Source organism: Drosophila melanogaster, chromosome 2R (assembly GCF_000001215.4).
Source record: "Drosophila melanogaster chromosome 2R".
Taxonomy (NCBI): Eukaryota; Metazoa; Arthropoda; class Insecta; order Diptera; family Drosophilidae; genus Drosophila; species Drosophila melanogaster.
Genome location: NT_033778.4, coordinates 13762006 through 13789517, shown reverse-complemented (window position 1 = coordinate 13789517; position 27512 = coordinate 13762006). Strand labels below are relative to the sequence as shown.

Here is a 27512-nt window from a genome sequence, read left to right as displayed (position 1 = left end):
ACGAGTGCCAACTTGGGCACCCAGTCCAAGCTCCAAAAAAAAATACATATGTACGTCAAAAGGAGAACGTACGGTTTTGAAAGCCGAAAACAAATCATCTTCATACTTTTTAATGTCAAAACAATTAAACTATCGGAAATTAAAAACGCCAAAAAGATCATGTTCCAAATGGCTGATGTCACAGTGGGAACAAAAAGGTGGCGGATTCAATATAGAGCCACTCCTCTTCTAAAGACTTAATTAGAAATTCTTTGGTGGTTTTTGTTGGCGAGCTTCATAAATTATTCAGTATGAGCGGTTGGAATTTTTTTTTCCAATGAAACCGTAAATATTTCTTAGGTTTTTCCGCACGATGAGAAGACTTATTCGCCTCAGTGTTTTGGGCCAGCCACTTAAATTAGTTAATGAGCTCTGCATGAGTTCGTCATGAGAGGCCGAGAAACCTAAAAAAAAAAAAAAACAAAAAACATAACAAACGCAGAGATGCAAAAATCCAAAGCCAAAGGCAGCAGAACAAATACAGAGAATAATGCCAAAAGCAATTTTAAAGGTGCGGAGTCGGAAAGTGGCAACAAATTGGCCAAGACAGCAACAAGCGAGCAACAGAAGTAAGCGACTCTGAAATTTGTTTCTACAATTGTTGGCAACATTGAACTTTAAATGGTAGCAGCGCCACAGAGCCACATGTGATTGCGATTCTCGATCTGTGGTATTTTTCCTACTTTTTTTTTCTCTTTTGGTTTCATGCATATTTCTGTATCTGCGATGACATCGAAACTGGAAGCCATTGGGCACGGACTCTCGGGCCAAGTACGTCACGGAGATGATGGTGCTGATGATGATGGGGCATAAAAGCCAATGCGATCGATCGATTTTCCAAGCAGGCAAATTAATTAAACTACAATTTTTGGAGTACAAGCAATACAAATCGTCGAGAGCAGGCAGGCAGAAACACCTTGACCTCCGCCGATGATAAATGGTTAACGGATGGGCGAAGATCGCAAGAAGAAATTTGCTACAATTTTAATTAAGGCCAAACAAGACTTGGAGTAGATCAAATTGCTTGGTACTCGTACTGCACTGGCAAAAATACTTAAATTTATGTGCTGCTCACCTTTGACTAATTGATATTTACATAGAAATCACTGAAATAAAATTCGAACTAACTGGTAATTAACTGGCTAGTAAAAGCAAAAGGAACTAGCTTGTAAAAATTCAACAATAATGCATTGCCTGCCCCACTTCGGAATTCATAAAAAATGGGAAACCCATAAAAGTGGCAATATAAATTGAATGAAAATCGCAATTGAGTACAAGAATCTGAGTAATAATATATATATATAAAAGCCAAAGGCTCTGCAAGGCCGATATTCCCAAAACTAATTTAAATTGTTTATTATTATGCTGAGTGTGGGAAACAAAATCCAATCGCATAAAAGGCCAAGCGGAAGTGAAAGGTCATCGGCAAGGCTGAAATAATTGCTCAGGTCTGTGCGTTAAACGCACAATAACGAGCATTTAAAAGTCAATTATGGAAGAAAAGGCGATTGCAGCAGACTGGCGCATCTGCCAATTGAATACTATTCGATTATTCGAATGTTCGCCTCGAATCAAAACGATTCGAATCGAGTCCGTCGGGTCATTTCGCATTTTCGCCTTCCTGAAAGTTGTTCAATTTGTCAGAGACCTCCGTTCACGCAGGCTGTCAGTAATTTATTGATTTCACTTTATTGCACATCGATTAAACACATTGGCCGGCATTGTTTGCATGCACTATTGCACTGGCTCCCTAATTTCAAATACATTTTTCATGGGCTTATACTAATTTGAAATGAGATGAAAATCACACAGTATCTATGATAGCATTTGAGCAAGAATGGAAACTGCAGAATGTCACTATTTGGTATTTAGTTGAACAATAAAACAATGAGTGGCCATTTCTGGGGCGTATGTTTTTTCATTAAATGTCTATCTAATGATTGCATTTGAAGAATGCTTGGAATTCCACGAATCTTTAAGTCCATACCAAGTTACCTTAGAAAGAGTTAAACGTTTTGGATTCTTACTATAAAATGACATAATTTTGGAAAATTTTTAGTTTTTAAATATTTAAGAAATCATAGTTGCTTATTTGGTAATGATGTAATTCACTTAAAAATATTTTAAACTTATGCTAAATGTAATTGAAATGAATGGTTTTGAGCAATGGCTACCTAACTTTTTCGCATAACCTGCGAGAATCTTTAGCCAAGTTAAGAGCATTTCGATGAGTTAATGAGTAAGGCTCCTTTTTGCAAATAAATAGCCTTCAATTAACAGACAACTCATAGTGTCCTGTTGCACATGTGTACTTTTTGTTTTTCTGTAAGTGAATCTTATGGATAACCTAGCTTAGATTGCACATTGGGCCCGTTTGTAGACCAGTTTCAATGCTTCGTGGCGCCTTCGAAGCTAACATCCGCATGGAAACCCGTGTCGTCGGCGTGGTAGATGACATTCTGGATCCTTCCGTCCGGCAAAAGGATGTGGTACTGGCCGCGTGTCACGCCATGGAGATCACGATTCTGCTTGTGGCCAAAATCGTTGCCGGTATGGAAATCACGTATGCGATAACCGAACTCATACTTTGAGGCGTACTGCTGCAGCTGCAACGAAAGCAAAGGGGTATCACAATCGGGGGATTAGTTATGTATTTGCATAGATTGTTCAGTAAACCGATAAGTAGAATTCAGCTGAGAGGGGCTTCAATTCGTTTTCCCGCCTCCCGCCACACGCCTCCAACGATATGCACATTCCACACACAGTGCTGCAATTGGGAAATTCGTGCGCATGCTAAAAAGTATGCGATGCAAAATGCATTAAGCAGACTGTCATGTACAGTGAGGACTGGGCGCGACAACCGGAAGAAGCGCCGTGACAACTGTAGCTTAAGTAACAGCCAGCGTATAAGACAATTTTGTGATTGAAAGCATTTGCACCCTTCGTTATTCGGGGAATATGAAGCTGTTTGTTACTCTTTACAGCTGATATGAAAATATTGGAATAACTGTGTATACTTTTTTAAGAAATTATAGAAAAAGAATATGTAGAACTACAGTATATTAGCGTAATGGCATTTTGATATGCTGTTGGGATATTTAATATACAAAATACGAAACGAAATACGATTTGAATATACGGATCTTGCGCTGTTGCTCGACAAGATAGTGTATTTAATTTATGGTTATACTTCTACCTAAAAGGATATTCGCAGTGCCCAACTTTCGTCTATCGAGTGCAAAAGCAAAATTGGGTCTTGGCAGATTTCGGTAGCTGGAGCTGGTGATGATTGGGATGTGGAGACGGAGTGGGGCCCACGAGGTGGAGTCTGTCAGTCGCACGGCTCGGTTTGTTATGCATGCGATTGTAAATTGTATCGTAATGAAATTTGCAACAATATACGAGACCAGTCCCCGAGATCCCCTATCGAACCCCCTCAAAATCTGTGGCATTCTGTATGCAGGAAGGAGAGCTGTCGTTTTGTTGTGTCCTGAACAATTTTGGTTTTGCCTTTTTATTGTAAGTATTTCGCATTTCAGCCAGATGAAAATAAAATAAGCAAACGGATGTGTGTTCGCGGCTGTGGGTGAGTGTGAGTGTTGGTGTAAATCTGACTGTGAGTGTGCGTTTCCGTTTCCGCTCATTCAAATGTTTTGGGGATCCTGAAACCCGACGACAATTGTTGCCAACTTTCGCTACATGTTTTGGGCTGCTTCTGCGGTTTTTATGGCCTGTCCCAAGAATTGTGCGCTTGAGAGGGGGGGCGTGGCAAACTTTTTGATATGTTAATGAGTTGTAAATTAAGTTTAATTAAGTTACATTGTTGACTAGATTTTACTTACTGATGGAAATGTTATTCCCTGTGACATAACAAAAGTTACCCGCGCTTTGCAAAATGCTTAGACCTAGCGAGATTGCTTTCTTTTGATCGCAAGCCTGATTGACATTTGTTTTAACGGAGTTTTTCGACGAGTAAAGAACTCGATTTGATTGCATTCCCCTACCACCCGACCACCATCCACTTCCTAACGCTAACGCCACAAACATAATTAATAAATTTTTTTGCACCAGCAATTTGCCAACATTTGCAATCTCCCTCATCTCCAGATGAAAGGCAAAAAATATTTCTGCGATGCTAAGAGCTTCATTAGGAACAGGGAAAAATGTTCATAGATATCTATAGTGTACGATGAAAATACAAAATGAAGCGCCGCAGCGGATGGGTATGCAAATTTGTGGATACAGTCCAGACGAGATATATATACATACATAAATACATACATATATAACACTGTACTGCAAGGCTGTGCAATTTGGAATTTCATTACCAGTTGGTTTGATTAAAGTGAACACACATAATTACAATGCAGATGAAACATGTTGAGGCGGTGTATAGGGAATGTTGTAATGGGCAAGTTTTAGCGTGGAAAAAATGTGTATAAAGAGCCAGCCAAGTGGAATCCGAATCAGATCACGTGCCATATTGAACTGGACCCTTTTTTCCGATGACGTGGGCAATTTTTTTGTGCGCTCCGACTCCATCAGATTGCGATGGATGGATAAATAGATAGATAGATGGCTGGCCAAATATGACAAAAGTGCCACTGCGAGCCAAGTTTATTGCAGCCGGATTGCATGGACACTTTTTTGCATTTAACACGTTTCCACTGGCATTGGCTTTTAGCGAATTGTGCAGCGAAGTCGAGTGCGAAATGCAATTGCATGGCCAAAATACGTGAGTTCGTTTAGTTGCGCTTAGAGTGAGCGATCGGATGGCCGAGGTATGTCCAAATTGACATGCCGAGCAGCTCCAACTTTCTTTCATCGCAAAAAGCAATAAGCCATTGGTAATTTAATGCGCACTTTGGGGCCACCGCCCACTGCCACTCTTTAGTGTCAACGCCTCCATTTCTTTTTGGCCAAAAGGAAAATGCTTTGACATCGGACATCCAAGGCGTTTTGGCTGACTTTTATTTCTTTTAATTTGCATGTAATCAGCATTGTTATTCCCTGACCCCATACCCATTTCCATTCACCATCCCCTTTGCCAGTTTTCCCCGTGGCTTTGTCATCTCATCTGCGCTCATTAAAATGTTTTTGCCTTTTGTTTGTCCTGCGGCATTGGCCTGGCCTTAACCTTCCCTAGCCCCAGCTACAGCCACTGCCCTTGCGGTTAACCCTTGCGGGCCCAGGGGGTGTCGGATGTTCATTATCTGTGGGCGTGGCTCAAAATTATTGTGTGACTGGATTTTATTGTGATTTTCCACCTAATTCGATTTGTTGTTCGCCTGTCAGGTTTTTGCGGTTGAAACATGAAGAAAAGTTGACCATCCACTGACAATTATTATGCCCTCGGGGTGTCAATGAAAAATAATGATGGCATGGTCCCAAATTACGAAAGAAACGAGTAAACTACGTCATAAATTATAAAGCAAATCGAAATTCCTGAATATCATTACTTCAATTTGAATTTTTTGAAGGAAAAATCTTACTATATTGTTTGTTTTCGTCATAAAAACGAGTGAAATTCATTAGATTAATATCTAAATTTCTTCGTAACCATAAAAAAAATAAGAATTAATACAAAATGAAACCTAGCGAATCCTATTTTCAAAAAATAATTGTTTTAAACAGGGTAACTTATTTATTTAACTTATTTATTTAAGGGTTACTTTATTTTAGGTCTTCCACAGGCATTCTAATAAATTATATAATACCAAATTTGATAGCAGACAGCATTAGATTTTACGGTATTAAGCTTCCACATGACTCCAGTCTGTTGAGACCCCACTTAATCTCGTTCTTAGCCATTGAAATCGTTGCGTTAGCTACCCTCTTCAATTAGCTCATGATTTGCACTCAGCCGGAAAGGATTCCACCGAGCTCCTTGTTTCAGCTTCAGCTCCAGCTTCAGCTCCAGCTCCATTCCCCAGCAGTGGCATAACACTAATCCTTGTTGGGTAACTAAAGCCGGCCAGGATTGTAGCCACGCCCTGATTTCTCCCATCCCCGATCTCGATGCCAGTGGCCCCAGTGTGTTGCGTTTATTATTCACACAATTCGCTTAAGCGCTGCAAACACCTCGTACCGAATGCCCGAAAACCTCAAGGGACACTGGCCGAGATTGGGAGTCTGGGTAACGGACGAGTGCATGGGACACGGGCATCCGGATCAGGGGAATGTGGCACTGGCACTGGCACTGGCTGTTGCAGCTGCATGCTCATTTAAAATTGAACAAGAGCCGGGAAGCGGAGGTGGATGGTCAGCACAAGCGAGTCGGGCCAAATCGCATTTAAATGGAAATAAATGTTGTGTCCAAACAATTTACAAAAACCAATTTTACAATGTAATGCGTTCGGAGCTGCTTCAATGCCATGTGCCAAGTGGGTGGGATTCGGAACACGGGATCCGTTGTCCAGGACTTTTGGTCCTTCGGAGAATGGGAGTGTGAAAATCCCCCATCAAGTGGAACGTGTTCAACAGCGTTTCGTCAGGCAAATGGATGTCCTGGGCTCGTTGATGCCACACGGCAGCCATTGACACAATTGCCACTGCCTTCCGACGACGATGAAACTTTTTGGCCACGCAATTATGACCACCGCTGCAGCTCGAGATCCCCAAAAAAAAAAAAAAAACGGAGAGTGACGGAGATAGATAGATGGATACAGGACGATGATTAGACCTCCAGCGAAAAGTGTTGTAGAATTTTCCGTAGAGTGCCGGAAAATGTTGGTGAAAAATTTTAAATGCAACCACCATGCACCACCATGCCACCCACAGTTTTTATGGCTCGCTTGTTAGCAATTTTCATTTTTCGAGCTGTGGCGTCTCTAACCAAAATTGAGTTATCAGTTTGTTGGCTCTACTCTTGGGCTGATTGCGTGACAGCTGCTGCTCCTGGAACTCTTGCTGCTATCCCACTCCAGCATCCTTGTTATCCCCGAGAATCGAAACGGACCTGCTGGAGCGGCAGCTGAAGAAAAAAAAATCCTTCTAACGAAATGGCAGAGCAGCAAGAAAAATGTCAAACTACGTGATTTTTATGCGAATGTGACTGTCAATACGTTGCAAACATCATTGGAATAGGAATAGGAATAGGATGGAGCCTGGCTACATGTAGTTTTTTTTTTGCCCTCCTAGAGGGCTGGAATATTAGCTGTCCTTGTGGTTGTAGTTGCAGTCGGGTGGCTGTGGTTTATCATGGGTGGCGAATGAAGTGAAGCTAATTTAAAGTCAACCATCGGGTCAGATGTGCTGAAGCTGCAGGCCCAGGGAAATCGACACCAATTTCGGATGCCTTGTTTAACGTTCGGCTGGCTCTCTGCCCTTGCAAGTTTCTTTAAAAGAAACACTTTCGTACACACACACACTGGAAACCCATCAATTGCAGGACAAAGGCACTCGGAGCACATTAGCAACACATGCCAAGGGGATTTTTCGGGGGATTCAACCTTTTGGGGGTAATGTAAGAACCCTTTTGTCGAGTGATTCGCAAGCCTGAACAGAAGCAAACCGAACCAAACTTATAATCCCGAAACATATGTCGAGGGGCTCCATTAAATAAAACTTAAATCCCTGGCAACCTCTTTTCAACACTTGCAAAAATATGTTGTGCCCCCGCACATTGGGTAGTAAAAAGAAGAAGGCCAAGGAAAACAGGCAACAGCAGCAGCAAAAGGGTTGAAATAAAAATGAAATTAAAATATGTGAGTGGGAACCAGAAAATATTGCACCTGCAGATGGCAAGCAAGCGCACAAACAAACGCAAGGATAATACAATGGAGCTTGGATAAAATGCAGCGATAGTAAAATCTTTTTTACTAGATTTAAAAAAACATAAATTTATGTTTAATTAAATGTCTAATGTAACAAACAAATCGAATGACTTATAAAGAAAAGCTAAAACAATTATGTTACCAATAAAACCATTCAATCAATAGGAATTCCAGTTTTTGAACGATGTAAAAACATAAGCACTCTTGGAACAGTTCGTCTTATAGAGATCTCCCTGTACAGCGCTTGACTGAGAATGAGTGACGACCATTACCGACCATTTCGACCACAATAAAATGACAAATGCCCGAAAAATCTGACCATGTTCGCACACGTTAGAAGGAGCGGCAGATGCCGTCAAACAAGTCCCATGACGGGACTCATCACCTACCTCATCCTCGTGCTGCTCCTGCTCCACATTTTGGCCACTCCATCTGGCCGAAAGCGGCCTAACCTCCACCCAAAACCTGAGCCTAACAAGTGTCGTTTGCCTGTCAGAGACGAACGGACAGTATGGACAGACCAGTAGTAGGAGCAGGAGCAGGACAATGTCTGGGCTTTCCCTTGCTGCTGGCCCATCATCATGGCCATCATGACCATCACGACCATCAGGCGGCGTTTTTGGGGGGTTTAACAACCAGACCAACCGAGCAACCAACCAACCGACCGGCGGGCAATGGGGCTTAGTACGATGACGACAAGTCCAACAACTCGGACAGGGACAAGGCGAAAGCCTATTAAAAATCATGCTAAACGGCAGTAAAACAATGTGTGTGTGTTTCAACACCAGTTCCCAGTTTTGCTGGCCAGTTTGGAGTCCTTGTTTTCGGGTAGCTGCTGCACCCGACCTAATGCGCATTAACGCCAAAGTCGAGATCCCCAAATCCGAGATCCGAGTGGAGCCAGCAGATATCCCCGCCATTGCAATTCGTTGACGCCAATAAATAAAATGTAATCAGCTTTTCCCGCCCACCCAGCGAACTCTCGGCGATTGAGAGTCTAATAAAAGTGCTGCTTGCAGCAAAATAAAATTCAGCTCGAAAACAATTTTAAGTAGATTGGCAGAATGGAGCGACAGACTGGAGTTAAGGAATGGCAATGCAAGTTGACTGGAAATTGCTCCTTTTGGCCTCTTTTGTGGCAATTGCATTTTGTATACTGCACGTTAACACTGTACTCAGACGAAAAGCTTTTCGATGGCTTTTGTACGAGTATTTTGCTTACTCGAAAGTTGTTTGCCATTGCATTGCAACTTAATTTACATAAATATGAAAGCTATTTGTGTGCACTTAAAGTTAAGAAACCAATCTTTTTATAAATCCAATATTAGCTACTTTTGATTATATTATAAAGCGGCCAGAACTTTCTTTCACGTCTATGAATACTGCTTTACACAGATTGTTCAAATATTTTCGAATCACGTACTCCTTGAAGCTCAACTGTCAGTTGGTTTCCCAAGTGCTCGAACACCAATATGTTCAGTTTCATTTTATTAGTACGCCGGTAGAGAACAGATCGTTTTTAAAAAAGTCCCCAGAAAAATTTTTCGTTTTTTTTTTTCTCTCCAATATAGTTAAAACTTTCTCTTATCTTTTTTCGTTTCGGATTTTTCGACCAAATTTTGAGTGTGGAAACAGACGGACTAGTTTTAATCACCCAAAATTTTTGTAGTATTACTTGCGTTCGAAGGGGATTTTTTGAAAGCCCATATCCGATTTTCAAAGTATCCGAATATAACCAAGCAGAACTAACCGCCAATCAGGATGAACAAGCTACGTCAGATTCACTGCTCGTTGAAAAATGCGTGTGTCCTGTGCAAACCGCATGTCCTGTCCAGTGCTGGCGTGAGATTCTCCTGCGGCGATGGCAAGACGATGGCGAAGGGCGTGGTCGTCGGCCTCTATCAGAAGGAAGGCGACAAGGATCCCAAGCTGACTCCCGCCGGCCACAAGATTGACCAGCGCGTCCAAGGCAAGCTGATGAAGGCGATCTGTGAAACGAAGTTGGACGGACGACTGGGTCGCGGCAAGGTGTTCCACAACATCGATACCGAATTCGCAGCCGTTGCCGTGGTGGGCGTGGGCCTGGAGGGCATCGGCTTCAATGAACTGGAAATGCTGGACGAGGGTATGGAGTTCGTACGTGTGGCCGCCGGCGTAGGTGCCAGATCCCTGCAGCAGCAGGGTATCACCAACGTCTTGGTGGACGGCATGGACTACGCAGAGCAGGCGGCCGAGGGCTCCCAACTGGCCGTCTGGCGTTTCCCGGACAATCTGTCCAAGAAGAACATGCCGATGGTGCCGACCCTGGAGCTATTCGAGTCGCCGGATCACGAGGGCTGGACTCGTGGCATCTTCAAGGCGGAGGCCCAGAATTTGGCAAGACGCTTAAGCGATGCCCCCGCCAACTGCATGACGCCTACCATGTTTGCCCAGGCCGCCGTGGACGCTCTGTGTCCCTGCGGCATTACCGTGGAGGTTCGCACCATGGACTGGATCGAGGCCCAGCGCCTAAATGCCTTTCTGATGATCGCCAAGGGCAGCTGTGAGCCGCCAGTGCTCCTGGAGCTGAGCTACTGCGGCACCGCGCCCGATGACAAGCCCATTCTGTTCGTGGGCAAGGGCATCACCTTCAACTCTGGTGCCCTCAACCTGCGCCCTTGCAGAGGCATGGATGAGTATCGGGGCAGCATGTCCGCCGCCGCCTGCTGTGTGGCCATGATGCGCTGCATCGCCGCCCTGTCGCTGCCCATCAATGTGACGTGCATCATTCCGTTGTGCGAAAACATGCCCTCAGGAATGTCGGCGAAACCTGGCGATGTGGTCACCCTGCTCAATGGCAAGTCGATGGCCATACGTGATCTGGACAAGGCTGGTGTGGTTGTGCTATCGGATCCCCTGCTCTACGGACAGAAGACGTATCTGCCCAGGTTGGTGGTGGATATTGCCACCCTTAACACGGGAGTGAAGAAGGCCTTCGGTGGTGGCGCCACTGGCATCTGGTCCAACTCACACTACATCTGGAAGCAGTTCCAGCGAGCTGGCTCCATTTCCGGTGACCGTGTGTGGCGTCTGCCACTCTGGCAATACTACAGGCGCCAGGTCACCGATGAGCGCGCCTATGATCTGAGCAACAATGGACGTGGATTGGCCAGCTCCTGCCTGGCGGCGGCCATCCTTCACGAACTAGTGCCCTGCGTGGACTGGGCACATCTCGACACCCGTGGCACTGGACTCCTGTCCAAGTACGGTCTAGTGCCCTATCTAACTAAGAAGCGTATGACCGGACGACCCACCCGAACCCTTGTTCAGTTCGTCTACCAAATGGCCTGTCCGGAGATGAAGTAATCCATTTAGCTGATTTAGGCGGTTCTGTTGCCGTGTGATCAGTGATCAGTGCAGTGATCAGTGGCCGATTCACATTCGACCAAGTGTTATATTTCGTTTGATATTTTCAAGTAAATCAAAGATTTTCGGCGTGATTTTGGCATAAAAAGTTTTCATATATTCTATTAAATGCTAACTGGCGGAGGTTACTGTTAAAGCTTCAATAAATTTAATCTACAGTTAGATTTTAATACGATTTCATGGCTATACTTTCTTTTCATTTTCCCCCCAACTCAGGTGTGTCTGGGTGTCTCCTGTACACACGCCCTGCTCATTTCGCATTTTCACATTTTCAGGACACTTTTCGTGGCCTTTTGCCTGGTTGCGCACAAAGACGCACCATTGGCCGGGGACTTTGCCTTCTGGTTCGCCAAGGAAATACAGATAAATTAAATTCAGGAAACCCCAAGCTGCGCGAAAGTTTTTCCGCCAGTGAAAGAAAATGTTAATTCCGAGACGCGGGTGGAAACGGAGTGGAGTGGACTGGAGTGCATTTCCCTGGCACACGCTTCAAGTGCTTGAGGTTGGCCAAATGAATATATATACCGTATCAGCCGCCATATATCTATATCAATTGGTCCAGACAGCGCCCCAAAATGTCGGGCCAACACACATACACTTGGAAAATATAATCTGCTGTTTGAACATTAAGTAAATTAAGTGAGAGAGATATATGAACTAGGTGTGGTGAAGTGATTTCATTCACGAGGTAATTTTCAAATTTCCAAAGTTATATGGATACTAAAGTTTAGGAACTAGCCTTTCTAAAGGCTAATAGCTTAGATAAGCAAAATGTAAGGCCTTTATTTAATCTAACATACGATAATAATGTATATACCAAAATGGGCTAATTCGCAAGAGTGGCACTCCAAAATTAACTGAATTGATGGCTTTTGTCTAAGAATGTTTAGTACATAATTTTCCACATTTTCCAGTCTATAAAATTTGTTTTTAATTCAATCTGTATGCACAGCTCCACAGTTTTTTCGAAGTGCACTTGCAGATTGCAGTCGAATGGATAGCACTATATAGTAATGAAAGACGAAGTCGTTTGCATTGCTTTTGTGGCTGTGTTGCCAGGTACCAGACGATGGAACGAATGGGTGGTAAGGGGCTGGGTTGAATCAAAGGGGGTAAGGAGACTGGCTAACGACATTGAAAATGCTTGTCGAACTTGAAAATTATTCGATTAAGTGCATTACCGGCGAGACATGGATCGGCAATCAAACTGAATTGCACACAGAGCGGCGAGCCGGAGGGGGGTAAGGTGGGCTTAAAAGGTTGCAAGGACGAGGTGGGGCACGAAGTGCAGGAGGGAGGGCAGGGAATATCCTTGCGGAGCCCCTGCTGCAGGGGATTCCATTGTTGTGACTGCCGCAGTGTCGTGCAGTGGAGTGTCTATCCGTCTGGCACTGTGTTTGTTTGTGGCCGCCCCAGCTCGTCTTATTTATGCTGATTGTGTTTTTGCCTATGCCAATCAATGGGGCACGCTTTCGGGGGAGCGCTAAGCCTTTGTCGAGCGCCCCAAGGTATGCTTTAATTTAATGCATTCGGGGGAATACCCGGCGACGACGTTACAGTGAAACTTCCGCATGGCGAACCACTGATTTGGTTGGCAAATGTTTTGCGAACGGGTGGATTTAAAAATGGGAAAAGGATATAAAATCGGGCTAAATTGTATCGCTGATTAGCTTTTACATAGCAAATTCTAGATTTGTTCATATATATCCAAATAAATATATGAAATATATTAATTATGTGATTATGTTATTATTATGTTTTTTCAGCAAGAAAAACAATGTTGATATAGAAAACTTCACTTACAGGAAATTCAACTTGGAAGTGGCCAATTGCACTCATTTAAATCTACAATCCGCACTCACCGACTTGTCCTCATCGCTGTTTACGAAGTGCAGACCATTCACGCCCTTGTCCGAGTCCAGTTCCGCGGGAAGGACAGTGGCCACAAGTCCGTGGTGTTGCTGCTGATGGTGGTGGTGCTGCTGCTTTGGAAGTAGGACCTGATGATGCAGCTGCGTGGCCACCGTGGGATGGTGCACCACATGCTCTACTGTGGTAACCGGTTCCTCCGCATTGGTCACACCTTCATACCCGTTGGATAGGCCATGTCCGTGGGTGTAATCGATGTAGGAACTCGGAGTGGGCAGCTTGGAGGCCGCGCTGCTGGGCACTGCGGGCAGCTCCTTGACATCGTTGTTGCCCGGTTCGATAATGGGCACATACTGCTTGGTCTTAGCCATTCCAATCAATCGACCCGGCTGAACCCCCAGCGATCCGTGCTCCAAGAGGGTTTTCAGAGTGGGTGCCGGGGAGGCGCCTTGTCCGGGATGAAAGAGAATCGGAGCTGTACTATCCTGCGGGCGATCCACCAGCTGTTTGCCCTGCCTTTGCAGCTTGGCCTGCATCTCCTTGGCCAGGAGGTAGGTTAGGCCATGGATCTGATCGTCGGGAGACTTGCCAATAAGCGTGGACAGTTGCTGGAACTCGGGCAGCTGTTTGTAGTGCTCATTAATGCCATCCGGTTGGGCGTGGTACTCGATTTTGATTAGGGGAGAAGCCTCTGGCTGGAGCTCATAGGAGTTGTAGGCCTCCTGCGGCTTCCCATAGATGGCAGGAGCTTCCGCCAGCAGAGGATCAGGCTTGGAAGGTCTAAATTGAGGTACAACCACTTCAACACTCTGCGTGGGCGGCGGTGCCAGTTCTGCGGTGTAGGTGTGATGCACTTCCTCCACTGCAGCTGTGGGAGCTGGCGCCTCCTGAACCACAATGGGTTGGGCTATTGTGGGAGCAACTGCTGCATAGTGGGGTTTGTAAACATAACGTAGTTGCTCCACCACTGGAACCGGTTGGATGTGCACTTGGACAGGAGATGGAGATGCCGCTGGTTCAGCCGGCTTATTGATGTACTTTACATAGTTGACTAAAGGCTTGCCACCATATGACAAGGATTTGGCTTTGTAGTGTTCGTAGTCGGATTTCTGGGCAGGAAGATACTTGACATACGCCTTGCCACCCAATCCATCTTTCATCAGCTGGCTAATGACTTTCTGCACTTCATGGGGCAAAGTGCTCAGGGATTTCTTTGTCTTCACATGTCCAGAATTGACAGGAGCCTCTTTGTAAACATACATGCGTTTGGTTTCCGCCGTAGCTTCACCAGTGAGGATATCATTGTCCTCCACCCGAGGAGTGGTTGTAGTCAGCTGCGGAGCTTGGGTGTTATTCCTCTGGGTTTCCATAGTCAGTAGAGTGGGTACAGCTTCAGATACCATTTGTTTGCCAGATCTTTGGGGCATGGCTTTGGCATCGGCCAACTCAAATTTGATCATCTGCGGAGCCGAACGCTTGGAGCGCTTTGTTTTGCGAATCCTCACCTGAATAGGCTGCTTCCTGGCCACTTGGGGCTTAGTGTGGCGAAAGTCTGTGGATCTAGTGGCCTGACTCTGGAGATCCAGGGAGCGTGCCTTCTTGATCAGCTGAGCTGTGATGGGATCGGGCTCCCTAGCATCTGTTTCTTCGAAAGGGATCATTTGAACTTTAAAATCCGCCGGCTGCTGGGCACCCACAACTGATCGTCTCTGTCGACGTGGTTTCCGGGACTTGGCTTTTGTGGCCTTGGTGGGACTAACTGCAGGAGTCGGTGCCTGACTGGTACTGGCTGGACTTGCAGCAGTGGGATTTTCCTTGAGGGCTCTGGCGTGATATTGACGTAGAATTTGCTTAAGTTCCGGACTTGGCTCGACGGCATCCGCCAGCTCGAAACGCAGCATTCTTGGTGCCGTTGGCAGTTGGCGTTGCTCACGCTTGATCCTAGAGTGGGTTTGGGCCACACGTCTTGGAGACTGATTCTCCACTTGCTCATTGTACTGATTGAAGGCTGCCAAGTAGGTGTCACCCGTGGGATTGTCAATTTGACGCATGCTGCGGAAATTCCGTTGATCAAAGTAACGCTGCATGTCCTGTATAAAATTTTTTAAGGTTTTAGTTAAATATTTGTGGGTATTAACTTTTAAATACTTACCTCATATGAGGAAAACGTTTCTAGGGATGGTAAACGCTGCCAGGTATCTGCAGCTTGGACCAAACTTATGATCGCAGTCATTATCAGTAGCTGAAAAGGCCAAAAATAAAATAAACACTTCATTTTAGTTAGTATAAAACACAGTACTTAATTAGCTTTCAAGTTAATTTAAGACTTTGAAGTAGACTGTTTTATTCCTTTTTTTTTGGTTTGGAATACGTAACTTAGTATAATTACGACGCCTGTTTAATAACAGAAAAAAAAAAAGATTTGATCACTTTTATTGGCCATTTCTTTGCGGCTTTGAGCATGAACAATAATTTACGACCATCTGCGAGGGTTGAACCAACTTTGGTTTACATATACGCCCGCCCCAGACTCATAAATAATCCGAATATGTCCAGCTGTCCGTCCACCTGATTTTTGGTCGTCTGCCCACTTTCACTTTCCACCAATCCCCATTTGGACGGAAGCTGCAGCTTCAACTGCAAGTGGAACCTGGCCTGAACTCAGCTCGATTCTTGGGGTCTTGGCGAAATAAAAGTGAGGAGAAAGAAAAGAAATATCAGAAAAAATAAACAAATGGAACGAGTTTAGCACGCGCTCCTCGCGATCCAAGTTTGTTGGGAGTTCGCCTGGCCGCCACTTTCACGTCAACAGGTTGAACTTGGCTTTTATGGCCATTAAACTCATTGATGTGCGATTTCAATTGCTTTGCTGGCACTCTCGTTTTACGTAAGACCAATTATGGCTGTCGAATTGATTTTGGCCAGTGATGCAATTCGATCAGCTGTATTATTAACTTACATTTCGCGATGGATTGCGATAGGAGAGCGGCTGTGGTATTTCACTGGCTAAGAAGCAGGAACTAAACTAAATCAGGTGTTAAGATACCGTGAGACTCGTAAATGGCTACATAGTGAAGTTATCGCCCCCACCCCCCCTGGGGATACTTTAACTAAGCCCATCGAGCCAAACCCAAATGAACTGTCAACGGTCGTTAAAAATGCAGCCGCGTAAACATTTAACGGCCGTTAAAACTGCGCCTGAGTGAATTTTTATGGAGTTAGCAACGCCAACGATGCTGCCAAACGGCCACGCCCCCAGCGCCCCTTCTAGACCCTAGTGCCCCCCTCCCCACTCTCCAACTGAGCCTAGTAACCTGAAAAATGCAGTGAACTTTCCAAACAAACATATATATATATATATATGGTGGGCAAATGTTGAACCTCTGGCAGCCACCCACTTGGGTTGCATAAAATTGTATGTGCTTTCTATTTAACACTTTTTATTTTTTTTGGGTGGCTTGGGTTCTGCGTTTATTTTTTTTTTCGCCCGGAAAAAGTGTCTTTTCATTTCAGATGGGACACGCGCTAGATTCGTTTGAAAACTCAATGCAAAGAAGCGATAAAAATTGTTGCTATTTGCGTTCGTTTCAGTTTGCTCAGTCGGATTTTATGGCATTAGAAGTGCTGCGAAAACTAGTTAACAATTCCTTTACGATCCGCTAAGAGAGGCAAAAGGAGCGAAACTACTACTTCAACTTCTACTCCTACTTCTAATACTACTATCTGCATGGCGTTTTAAAAGTTTTCTTTTGTTTTGACATTATTTGGGAAATTGAAACTGTAATATTTGCAGCGAGAGCTGCGAGAGCTAAAGTTTGATTAAATTACGTTTTTACCATTTGGCTTTCGAGTTTTACAGCTGTTTACAAGTTGTATTTATTGTACTGGCAGTTTAAAAGTGCTGAACTGGCTTTTATTGTACTCGGTTTATTTTTTCAAGACAAATAACCAATAATAAAAGTCAGCATGGCATGGAGGTGATAAACTTGTAAAAGCAATTCAATTAGTTTTGATCATCTTCTGGCTTCTTAGTTACAAGGGAATCAACATCTCAGTGGGCAAACAGAAGGTGTTTTTTGTATCAGCATTCAATTAGTTTTAGAAAAATCATTTATTTTGTGGAAATTCGTTTTGGGTTAATATAAACTAAATCACTATCTTTTGTTTGATTTGATTAAGTTTTGGATTCGTGTATGTTTTTATTTATTTATAATTTTTTCTCTAAAGTTCCATGTCTTTAACCCAATCAATACAAACACATTCCCTCTGGACTTTATTGTTCTCGTTCGCTTTCTTTCATGTCGAGCAGGTTGCTTCATTAAATGGTTTCTGTAATTGCTGTTTGGCCACAAGTTTGTTTAATTGTTGGCTGCAATATGCGCTTACGGCATCGTCTCTTGTTGTATGCAACAAGCCGGAAAAACGTGCCACCCAGACGAGTGGTATGGTGTGGAGTGGAGTGGGCCAAGACCCAGGGCCAAGACTAAGTTCCAGACCAAGAGCAAGACCAAGACGGAGAGCGAGTCGAGACAGCAGAAGAAATGGTAGCAGGCAGGCAAAAGGCACAGCTTGGGCTAATTGTTAATGTGGCAGTGAGATGTGGGTGGTGCAACGTGGGTAGTTACCAACTGCAGTGGCCGTGGCAGTTAGAACCAGTTTGGTCTTTTTTGCCCTGGCCAAAAACCGGCGGCAAAGTCAAGTTCAATGCACATAAAAGACTTTACGGGTCTAGAAAGTGCTGGGGGTACGAGTGCTTCCTGGGCCACAAGGAAACTTGGCTGAAAAGAAATGCCAGCAATGGTCGCAAACTTTTTTTTTTTTTTTTCCATCCACTTAAATTGCAAATTTCCAGTTTCGATTGCAAATGCTGCTGGTGCATTTTCCTTTCGTCCCGGCAGTTGGATATGGATTCCAATGTCGATTCGGTTAGATAACCACAGCGGGCCTTCATAAAGACCGGGGTCATAAAATGGAGAGCGTTTTGGCCAAAAAGCACAAACAATCAATGCCAGTTGCATAACGAATTTTTGAGCAAAGATACTTTGGAATACGCTTTATGATTTTAATGCCTGGTAATTAAACGAAGTCTGGCCAGTATTCGCTGGTTTCCGGGCTAATTGAAGTTCAAGTGCAATGAAAATAAATTGCTTGCGAAATGTGCGTGCGCCAGGAAAATGAGAAGAAGCCCGCCATATGCAGTGACTGGCCGCGTCCATTTCCTGGCCAGAAAATGAAAATCGCTGCATCGAAGGCCGACACTTTTCCCAGGCCCACGCCCAGAAATTTCGCTCGAAGTCTCTCCACTGGCGCTTGTTGTTTTCACGCCTCGATGGCCCTTGCAGTTGTCGGTTATTTATATTAAAATTTCAGAATGATGAACCCGACCCGAAACGAACCGACCCCATGTACTTACCATTAAGGTGGGGATGCCACCGCCGCAGATAGCCATTTCCATTTTCCTTGGATGTCGGCGGAAGTTCGGGCAAATGAGGCGTCAAGTTGCACGTTGCACTTTTCGCGTTTCCACAAAAGTGGCAGCTCAATTTGTAATTGTTGTTGAAATTTCTGTTATTCTCCCACGCTGTTTTTCGCCGTCTTGGTATTTTAAATACAAATTGTAAATGAGTTTGTTCAGCGTTGAACCTTATTGTTTGTTTGTCGGACCTGGAAAAGTATTCGTTCAGTTTGGTTAACTATCACAGCAGCTAATTGCGAAAAGTGCTTTTCAAATTCTCATATTAACTGTTTTAAACATTTCCCCATAATTATGAAACATCATAATTAACAAATTAGTAAAACAAAAATCATTATATGGTACTTTAACAGATGACACATCTGCAAAGGCTGTGTTAAATGAGTACTTTTTAAAACTATGAAGGCAGAAAAATAGTATCCTGCGATTTCAAAAATTCCTGTTCTTAGAAAATCAAATGAATGACAAATGAATGAATTATGTTTAATGAGAATTATTTCTGATCTTATATTCTTTACCAAAATCTTTTTCATTAGTAACTAAGAGATTTTTGAGATAAAACAAGACCATAAAATCTAATTTAACAAATTTAACTATCTAACTAATCGTTTTCGTTATTCGTCCTTAGATGTTTCACTTATAAGTTTCACTTTTGTCATTCAGTAAAATATTCATTAATTTGCTCGACGTTTAACTTGATGCGTTTATATTTTTTTGATTTAATTTATTTTAAGGTATATTATATCCTTGTTAGCCAGCACTTTGGTTAAATGTAATGCAAGCTCTTTATATTTTTTTTTTTTTTACAAAATGATTTTCTCATATCCTTTGCGGAGAAAAGCAAACTTTGACTATATTCATTCAACTTTGTCTTTGAGCTTTGTTTAAACTTGCTCGTCGCAGTCCTCGTTCGTTTCTCATTTATTTAATGCGACTTTTAATTTGAGTTTTCGTTTCGTTTCGTTTCGCTTTGCCTTGTTTACTTTTGGCTGGAAAAACTGTGGAGGAAAACCGCACGCTTGCGCGCTGCTGTTGCAACTGTGCCTCGAATTTTCGCGCCACTTGAGTTTTGTGTGTGTTCGGGGCCGCGCAGTTTTCACGGAGACAGCCGGTTTGTTGTTGGCTCGCTTTTCGCTGCCTCGCTTTTCCCATTTTCCATTTCCATTCCTTTGCCTTTGCCGAAAAGACTCGGCCATGTCTGGCGTATTGCTGTTGCATTTTCCATATTTTTTCTCCTCCTTCTTTTTTTTTTGAATTTTATTTTTTTATGTGTGGGGCATAATAAGCTGCTGATTAAATTTGCAACGCTCAGAAGGAAGTCGAATTTGCAATTTATTCGGGGAAATTCATTTGCATTCCAAATCTGTGGGGATAAATGGAAATTAGACAGGTGCTACGATGCCAAAAATGATTTTACCTATATTAATTGTTACATTTTTTATAAATTCCAATGATTAAGAGTTTATTAAAGTTGTCTTTATATTTGATATATATATTCTTCAAACAGAGCATTTCTTTTTCGACTTTTGAAAATTGAAAACCTCACCACTCACTTGATATTTGTCTTTTAGCTGGCTGCATTTCGAGCTGCTTTTTTGGCCATGGCTTTGGCCAAGGCGTTAGCCAACTTTTGACCATCAACATTTGCACAATATGCGCTGTTGCTGTGCTGATGACAACGAAATGTACAAGTTTTCCTACCATCTGTGTGCATTTTTCTTTATTTTTTACGAGGGCTTAGAGTGCGTGCGTCTGGGGATAAAACTGAGCTCAGTGCCGTCATGGTTGTATAATTAATTTATTAATGGCAACAAGTGAAATGCACTGCCACGCATTTCCTATAAGGCTTGGCCCAGCCTGATTATGTGATTTATAGGAACTTATATATTTATAAGTTTGATATTGATATTTATATTTGATTTATAGAACTTATACCCCTTGGTTGGTGTGATGTGGTGACTGGTGGGTAAGAGAGTGCTAACCCCTGGGAAAGTTCAACTGCAGATATTATGCAACAGGCAACCGCGAGTCACGCACGCGCTGCCGCAAATGAAGTAGCTGACAAATTATCTTTATTTCATTTTATATTATTTTATTGCAGCCCATGGTGGGACTTTAAAGCGGCTTAGAGTGGCGAGGTCGGACTATCTGTTCGAGTGCATCGAAACCTGGGCCAGATGCTGAGCTGATTGGGGATTTTTGGCTATGATTGGTGGTTACCACGGGAAAGAGAGTGAGAGAGAGAGGGGGGGAGGCGGCTTTTGGCACTTTCACATTTGTTTTTGCTGGTGTTGAAATTGAGTTATTAGAGGAGAGCCATGTAAGCGACCAGGGGCGTATACTTAATATTTAAGCAAGGGGGGGGGGGGGGTAATATTCCCAGCTTACTAATGAATACATATAATTTTTATCAATTTTATAAAATCGTTTCTTTTTCATGACCAGAGCTTTCGACATCACTTTCTTTACCCCTTCCGCCGAGAGTCTTAATTCCACACCTCTGGGCACGTTCCTCGGGCAATGTGCCAACCTCCTACCGAAAGCCACATAATTGCTGTAATCGCGGTGGAGATTTGCAATCTCGTAATAAATTCAGACACCGAAGATGCGCCAGAAGTTGGAGGAGCCGCTCCCTCCGGCCGGAAACCCCCATGTGGCCACCAGATGCGTCGCCAGTTGCAGCTGCAATAGGCGGAAATCTCACACAGAAAGTTGCATTGCGGATGCAGTCATCGTCGTCGTTGTCGTCTCCCGGCTCCATCTCCATTTCCATTCCCATTTCGATCTCCTCCAGACTTCGGTTGCATTTGTGCGGAAGTTTAACCAACTAACAAAGTGACTTCGAGCTCGAATCGGGGGCAACAATTGTTGGCCAAATGTGTGGATCTGTTAACGCTTCCAGCCGCTCATCCCGGTCAACTGGTTGATCCAATCGAGGCAACGATGTTCCAGTTTTGACAATGGCCATGCCCGAAACTTAATTGCCATTAAATTGTTTCGCTTAAAACTTGGACAGTTGGTCATTTGGTTTTGAGGAAATGACCGCACCGCCGCTGATCGGATCGCATCGAACATTTTAATTGACTCGCTGCCAGCTTCCTTCATTCGCCAGATCAGGATCTTCCTGCTCCCTGCTGGTCTCCCTGCCGCTGCCTTAATTGTCCGACACTTCCCGTTCACTTCGTGGTTTTGCTTCCCATCAGCCCATCCTCCAGTCGCCGCCATCTATCCTGGCCGCCATGCCATACCGTGCCAGACCGAACCGAACCAAACCAAACCGACTAGACCAGGCCGAAATCTAATTACGCCATCGCAGCCAGAAAGCCAACGAGCGCAGCAAATTGACAACACAATAAACAGGAGGCCAAAAGGGGGAATGGAAGTTCCGAGTTACTGGACTGGGAAGGTTGGAGTGCAGCTAGGGCAGTTCGGAGGTTTCGGGTGTCACACATGTGCGACAGTTTCTGATTTATGAACACAATTTCCACTTTGACAATGAGCGAGTTCTCCAACTCTCTAGCACTTCGCCGATAGCTCCACAGAGACAAAAGTGGATAAATAGGAAAGTACACTGATTGGAAAAAAAACAGTAACCTGCGCTGTTTTTAAACTTAAAGTTGGAAAGATTTGGCAGGCAAATATTAAGGGCTTAGTGCTACCATACAAGTTCTTATGTTTTTTGACTTTAAAGAAGTTTAAAAAAACTGTGTAAAAGTACTAAGTACTTAAATATTTAAAGGATTTTAAGGATTAAGTGAAATCCAATTGAAAAGAGAACAAAGTAAAATCTTATAAGAGTATTTGCAATATTCAAGTATCCATAGTTTTTTCCCAGTGCAGCTTCCAAGCAGATGAGCCGCTGCCCCTTCCTCTCGAGCTGAACTCATGTCCGGACTGAAACTGGGCTCCTGTTTAGGGAAGCTGCTATCTAGGAGCGACAATTCCTACCGAAACTGTTAGTTTATGAGCGGGAATGCCAGTCAAGAGCCCCACATCCACGTTGGCCTAGGTGAATTATGTTAATTGAGATTCGGTGGCTGATAGTCCGAGCAGGACCCAGCTGCAGCTGGTTCCCGACTCGATTGAACAACTGCCTTAAAGACACTGACCAGGCCAAGACTGGCCGTATTTCAGGGCTTATCTGGGCTGAGATGCACATAAAAATCGAGAACCAGTCGAACGGAGATAAGAAGGCCAGAAAGAGTTGTCCTGGCAAATGCAAAATGGGTAATGGGAAATGGGTAATCTGTGGACTTGGTTCGATTGGGCCAGGCCCAAATGCATAAATTTTCACAGCCGAAGATTTCTTTATGGCCGAAACTAAATGCTTGAAGCAGAGGGTTTTCGTTAAATACGGAAAGTGTAGTCGAAATAAATGCGGTGCATTTTATTTGTATTTACCCCCATTTTCCTGTTAATGACTCTGTTCGGAGCGTTTTCAGGGGTTTTCAATCAAAACCCAAATGGAGATGAGCTGGAAGACGACAGCTGAGAGTCGAGAGACCAAAATACGACCCGTACGAAGTCAACTGAAAACTCATTTAAGGCTCCATTTCACAATGTGAAAATGGCAGTGGAGGAAAATTGGCAGAAGGGGGGCTTTTTCTATCCATGACAATGTCGGAGAATGGAGAATCGTTTGAACATTGCCTCTTCGAGACAATTTGCCACTTTAATTGCCGCAATTTTTTGCCCATTTTTAAGTCAAATTCACTCGACTTGGCTTGCAACCGTCCTTTCCTCTTGCCGCATTCTGTTGTTATCGTTGTTGTTATTGCTGTTATGGTCGAAGTTGGCCAAAAGGGTGTCATTTGTGTGTGAGTGTGTGTGTGTGTTGGCTTCATGTGTCGTTCCATTATTGTCTGTGTCCTCCGGTTCGCACTAAAATGCTTGGTAATTGCAAACAATTTGATATTAAGTACGATTTCTAATTGTTCGAATGATTGCTTTTCAGAAATCACAGGCACAGAAGAGAAACTAAGAGATTTTATGGGAAATATTTAACAACAATTTATGATTTAATGCGCCAAATTGTCACTTGCTTGTTATGTTCATTAATAACTTTATTTATTCCTCGGGCAAAGTCCACTACATGGCCAAATCCTCTCCAAGTTGGCTGGAAATTAATTAGCCAATGGCCAAATGATAAATATAGAGTGGCCCCGTGGCTAATCAAATGCGGATACAATAAACCAAAATCACTCAGTGGCCACTGACCATATAATTAATTAAACTTTTATCATCACCAGTCACTGGGATAGAATGGAACCCAGTTGAGCTCGGCCATTTAATTTGCTTTAATGGCAAATCCTTGTTTCTGGCAATGGGGGATTCAGAAGGCGGTCCAAGAACGGGAACCCGAATCCGAATCCAAATTCCGAAATCTTTTAATGCCGCACACAAAATGGCAGCCGCAAAACGACAAAACTAAAATATCACTCATACGCCACCGACCATTGCTACAACACCCAACCCAATCCCCATTTTGGCCTGGCCCAAAGCAGATTTATGCGCGTGCTGCATTCCATCTCCATCTCCCAGAGAGATGTCCTTCGCCCAGCTCCTAATCTAAATCTGCATGTCAACTCGAAGACCGCATAAATCACAAAATAATCCCAAAGTAAAATACCGAATCCAAATGGCCAGCTGCCTTCGTAGCGCCCCCTCCCCCCGCCCCATTTGCTATCGGATGTGGGCGTGGTTGGGCGCCGGAGGGCGTGGCAAGTGTTTTGGGCTCACATTAACTTCAATTGTCTTTTGTCTGCGACCACGCCTACAATTTGGCCGGGGTTCTTGTAAATTCGCCTCGACAACTCGAGGAATGGGCGCAAAATGTGATTTTGGCTTTTATTTGTGGGGACTTCGCACACGACTTTTCAGACCTCCACCTAGCCCCATTGCGATCGGCGGTGAAGTGTAATCCAACTGAATCACATGCAATTTTATTTAAAATTGTTAAATCGCCGCTTCCTACTCGCACCATCGATGCGGTAAAACATGGTGCAATATACTCTGTTTGGAGGCAAGGAATTCCCGACTTTGGTAGATGGACAGATAATAATCTTTTTGGGTCTTCTGGCCCTTTTTATTTGTTGTGAAAATCTTATACCTGTATAAAGCCATATTCATTTATTTTAGGATCCACGCAATTTGCGCTAGACCTTTTATTTTTTTGTATAAGCTGAGCAAATAAAGTTGATTTTTAACCCAAAGCTCAAATACAATAGTAAGTCATATGTTTTTAGACATTACATAAAATGGGTAAGTTTTATAAACATGATAATATTAAAATTTATTTTATTAATAAATATTATGATGGTGTTAGGACTGAAGTTAAAAATATCGCACATAAAATAGTTACAGCATTTGTTTGAAGTGGTCTTTAATATATGTTTGGTTTCATACGTTAATTTTCAATACGAGCTTGATTTTTTAATCAATGCTATTATTTTTAAGCGGAATATACATATATTACACTGTTTATTTTAAGATTGCTTCCCCAATCTAGTGTATTTAACTGTCTACAATGTCGCAATTTGTCATTAGTCAACTGGAGTGGGAACGGTTCGCAGTGATTTTCTTTATCATTTGCGGTCCTCGGGCATCGTACAATGTGCCGTCTGTCGCCTGGGTGGGATTTGGTTCTGGTTTTGGGATTGAGCTGGGGCTAGAATTGAATCTGAACCTGAATCCGAGTCTGGATCTGGGCTAGGATTTGGTACGAACCCAAACAAACGGCCAATGCAGCTAATGCTGATTTCATTTGTTGTGCTCTCTGTGCTGGCAGGGTGGCAAATATTGTAAATGAGACTGCGACAAAATCATCAGACAAAGGCGGTAGTGGAACAAAGCCCTGTGCTACCTACACACGAATAAATATCCGTATATATATCTATATATATATATATATATTGTAAAAAGCTGTTAACGAGACCCAGAAAAGGGGGCACAAAAAAAGGTATACGGCCTGAAAAACAAAGGGCCCCACAAAGGGACAAAAAGTTAACGAAAGGGAGGGTAGGTTGTGTGATAACCCCCTTTCAGCCTCAATTGAAATAATTAAGTGTCAAAATGGCGCCCACTCATATGGAGTGGGGCTTTCGGGAATTGGTCGGAAATGGAAATGATTTTTCGTGAAAAGTGCTTGGCAGAAGTAAAGCCGGGCTTTACTGTGCACCAACGCTATTTGGCGACGTAAAGTGTAAACAGTTTAAAGCAATTGCTGGCCCGGAGTGGAGACGGAGCTGGAGCTGAAGTTCTTGCCGGGATTAGGGGAGCACTGCACTTGACACGCCCGACTTGAGAAGGGTCGTTAAATACTTAACTATTGCGTGAGTCGTTTGGGGTTTTCGGCGCACAAAGAAGATTATTCTGGTAATGAGAATCTAGATAATGCCATCCGAAGAAGTTGCGGAGTTGGGGGAAATTAAGTTAGGATTTAAGTCGCGGAGAAATCGTAAAGTGAATTAGTGGCAGTGATGCTGCTTTTAAGTTTTCCACACAGATGTGTTCTACTAGCAAAGTTTAATGTGAATGTATAGAATTTAGGTTGATATCTAGGCATATACATACAAATCAATTGCTTACAATTTGTTTAATGAATTTAATCCTAAGAATAGAATGAGTGAAAACTGAAAATTAAATGTGTGTGTATGTGTGTATAAACTAGTTCCTCATACAATTTTACTAGCTTATCGGTTTAACTTAAATGTTCTCAGCCCTTTTTCGCTGGCGACTTCCTTGTGCGTGAGCACAATTATTCAATATTTCCCCTGAACGGCATCTTTGGCCGAGATTTCGCAATCTAAATAATTTGCCACAAGCAAACAAGCACTCCACTCTTATGGTACAAAATAAACACTTGAACGTATCCCCCTTTGCCGCTGTAGAACACGAAAACTTTGCCAATATACTGACAGCAGTTCCAGTTGCCAGTTTGCCGTTTGCAGTTTGCAGTTCACAGTTTTCAGTTTTCAGCTTTCAGTGGGGAACGACGTTCCCGGAAACTAATACCCCTCCCTGGAACCAAACAACCTGTGCTGACCGCACGCATGCTAAAAGTGTGGTCGTGCCACCACCCAATAGGTGGATTGTTGGTGGTTGGCGGTGCTCCGGTGACTTTGTGGCCCCGCAAAAAGTTCCGACCCGGAGTTTGTTGTTGTTGCTGCTGTCGGCCGTTGTTTTTGACAGAAAATTGCAGGAAAACCTGTGCGGAGAATCTCCTGCTGAGAGCCAAGAAGCCGAGAAGCCAAGGAACCAAGGAACCAGAAGCAAAAGCTGAAGCAGAACCACTTCTCTGGGCCGCAACGCAGTTATGCAATCACAAAGTTGCTGCCATCGTCTTTGCCACTGATTGAAATTCCTTGGCCAGCTTTACGTTGGCCGCCTATAATCATTTTCAGCATCATCCCAGCAATAGGGGATCACAACTTGAACCCGGATAGTTTGCAGCCCAGTTGTGATTATTATTATTATTATCAAAATCAGAAGCTCCGGCTGCATCGCAGCTGGATGTCCGTCATCTGCAACCAATATATTGTCAGTGGCCAGATATTTATCTTCAGCTTCATGTTATACCCTTAAGATATGTTAACATATTAGGTACATATTTTATGTAATTAGTACTTAATATTTGTACGGATTTTTTTTATGAAACTACCTTAAAAACTCCTTTTATGTTCTGGTTTTTTTTTGTATATATCCCATTATAGCTTAGGTCTCATATATATTTGCAAGGGTATTAGTGTTTCTACTCTCTCAAGAAAACTATAAACCTTGCTCTAATTATTGTTGTTGCTGCCAATACAATAAAGTCTGCTGCTCCTGAGCTTTCTCCCACAGACTTGCCAATATTTTGCTTCTGCATTTATATCAGCATTGCAATTGAGGTTTTTGATTAGTTTTTACTTCCTCATTGCAATGGGGCAGCCATTGATTGCGTATTCTTATTG

At 43.4% G+C, this 27512-nt stretch overlaps 2 protein-coding genes and 1 long non-coding RNA gene across 4 annotated transcripts; 1 reads left to right on the top strand and 2 right to left on the bottom strand.

Moving 5' to 3' along the window:
- Positions 1–1715: 1715 nt before the first annotated feature.
- On the bottom strand, positions 1716–19603 carry Cpr50Ca (Cuticular protein 50Ca). Its single transcript, NM_137055.3, has 5 exons — positions 19545–19603; positions 18502–18752; positions 15241–15330; positions 13082–15178; positions 1716–2645 (listed from the first exon to the last, which is right to left on the bottom strand). The coding sequence occupies exons 2-5, from the start codon at positions 18541–18543 to the stop codon at positions 2427–2429; spliced, it is 2448 nt and encodes an 815-aa protein (NP_610899.1). The 5' UTR covers positions 18544–18752; positions 19545–19603; the 3' UTR covers positions 1716–2426.
- lncRNA:CR43810 (long non-coding RNA:CR43810) lies at positions 5022–5523 on the bottom strand. Its single transcript, NR_073875.1, has 2 exons — positions 5307–5523; positions 5022–5252 (listed from the first exon to the last, which is right to left on the bottom strand). It is a non-coding gene; the product is annotated as a long non-coding RNA:CR43810 (long non-coding RNA).
- On the top strand, positions 9273–11394 carry S-Lap7 (Sperm-Leucylaminopeptidase 7). Of its 2 annotated transcripts, none has more exons than NM_137056.2 (1): positions 9273–11394. In NM_137056.2, the coding sequence occupies exon 1, from the start codon at positions 9576–9578 to the stop codon at positions 11157–11159; it is 1584 nt and encodes a 527-aa protein (NP_610900.1). In that variant the 5' UTR covers positions 9273–9575; the 3' UTR covers positions 11160–11394. The 2 variants fall into 2 exon arrangements, with proteins under 2 accessions (NP_610900.1, NP_001260959.1); NM_001274030.1 differs by having other exon boundaries at positions 9273–11302.
- Positions 19604–27512: the final 7909 nt, after the last annotated feature.

Bases quoted from the DNA above. Each gene is read 5' to 3' on its own strand.
- S-Lap7 (NM_137056.2), top strand. From the start codon at position 9,576: ATGAACAAGCTACGTCAGATTCACTGCTCGTTGAAAAATGCGTGTGTC.
- Cpr50Ca (NM_137055.3), bottom strand. From the start codon at position 18,543: ATGGAAATGGCTATCTGCGGCGGTGGCATCCCCACCTTAATG. The intron at 15,331-18,501 runs GTAAGTACATGG...TGGCCTTTTCAG, and splicing joins GTGGCATCCCCACCTTAATG to CTACTGATAATGACTGCGAT. The intron at 2,646-13,081 runs GTGAGTGCGGAT...CTTTCGTTGCAG, and splicing joins ACAGCGATGAGGACAAGTCG to CTGCAGCAGTACGCCTCAAA.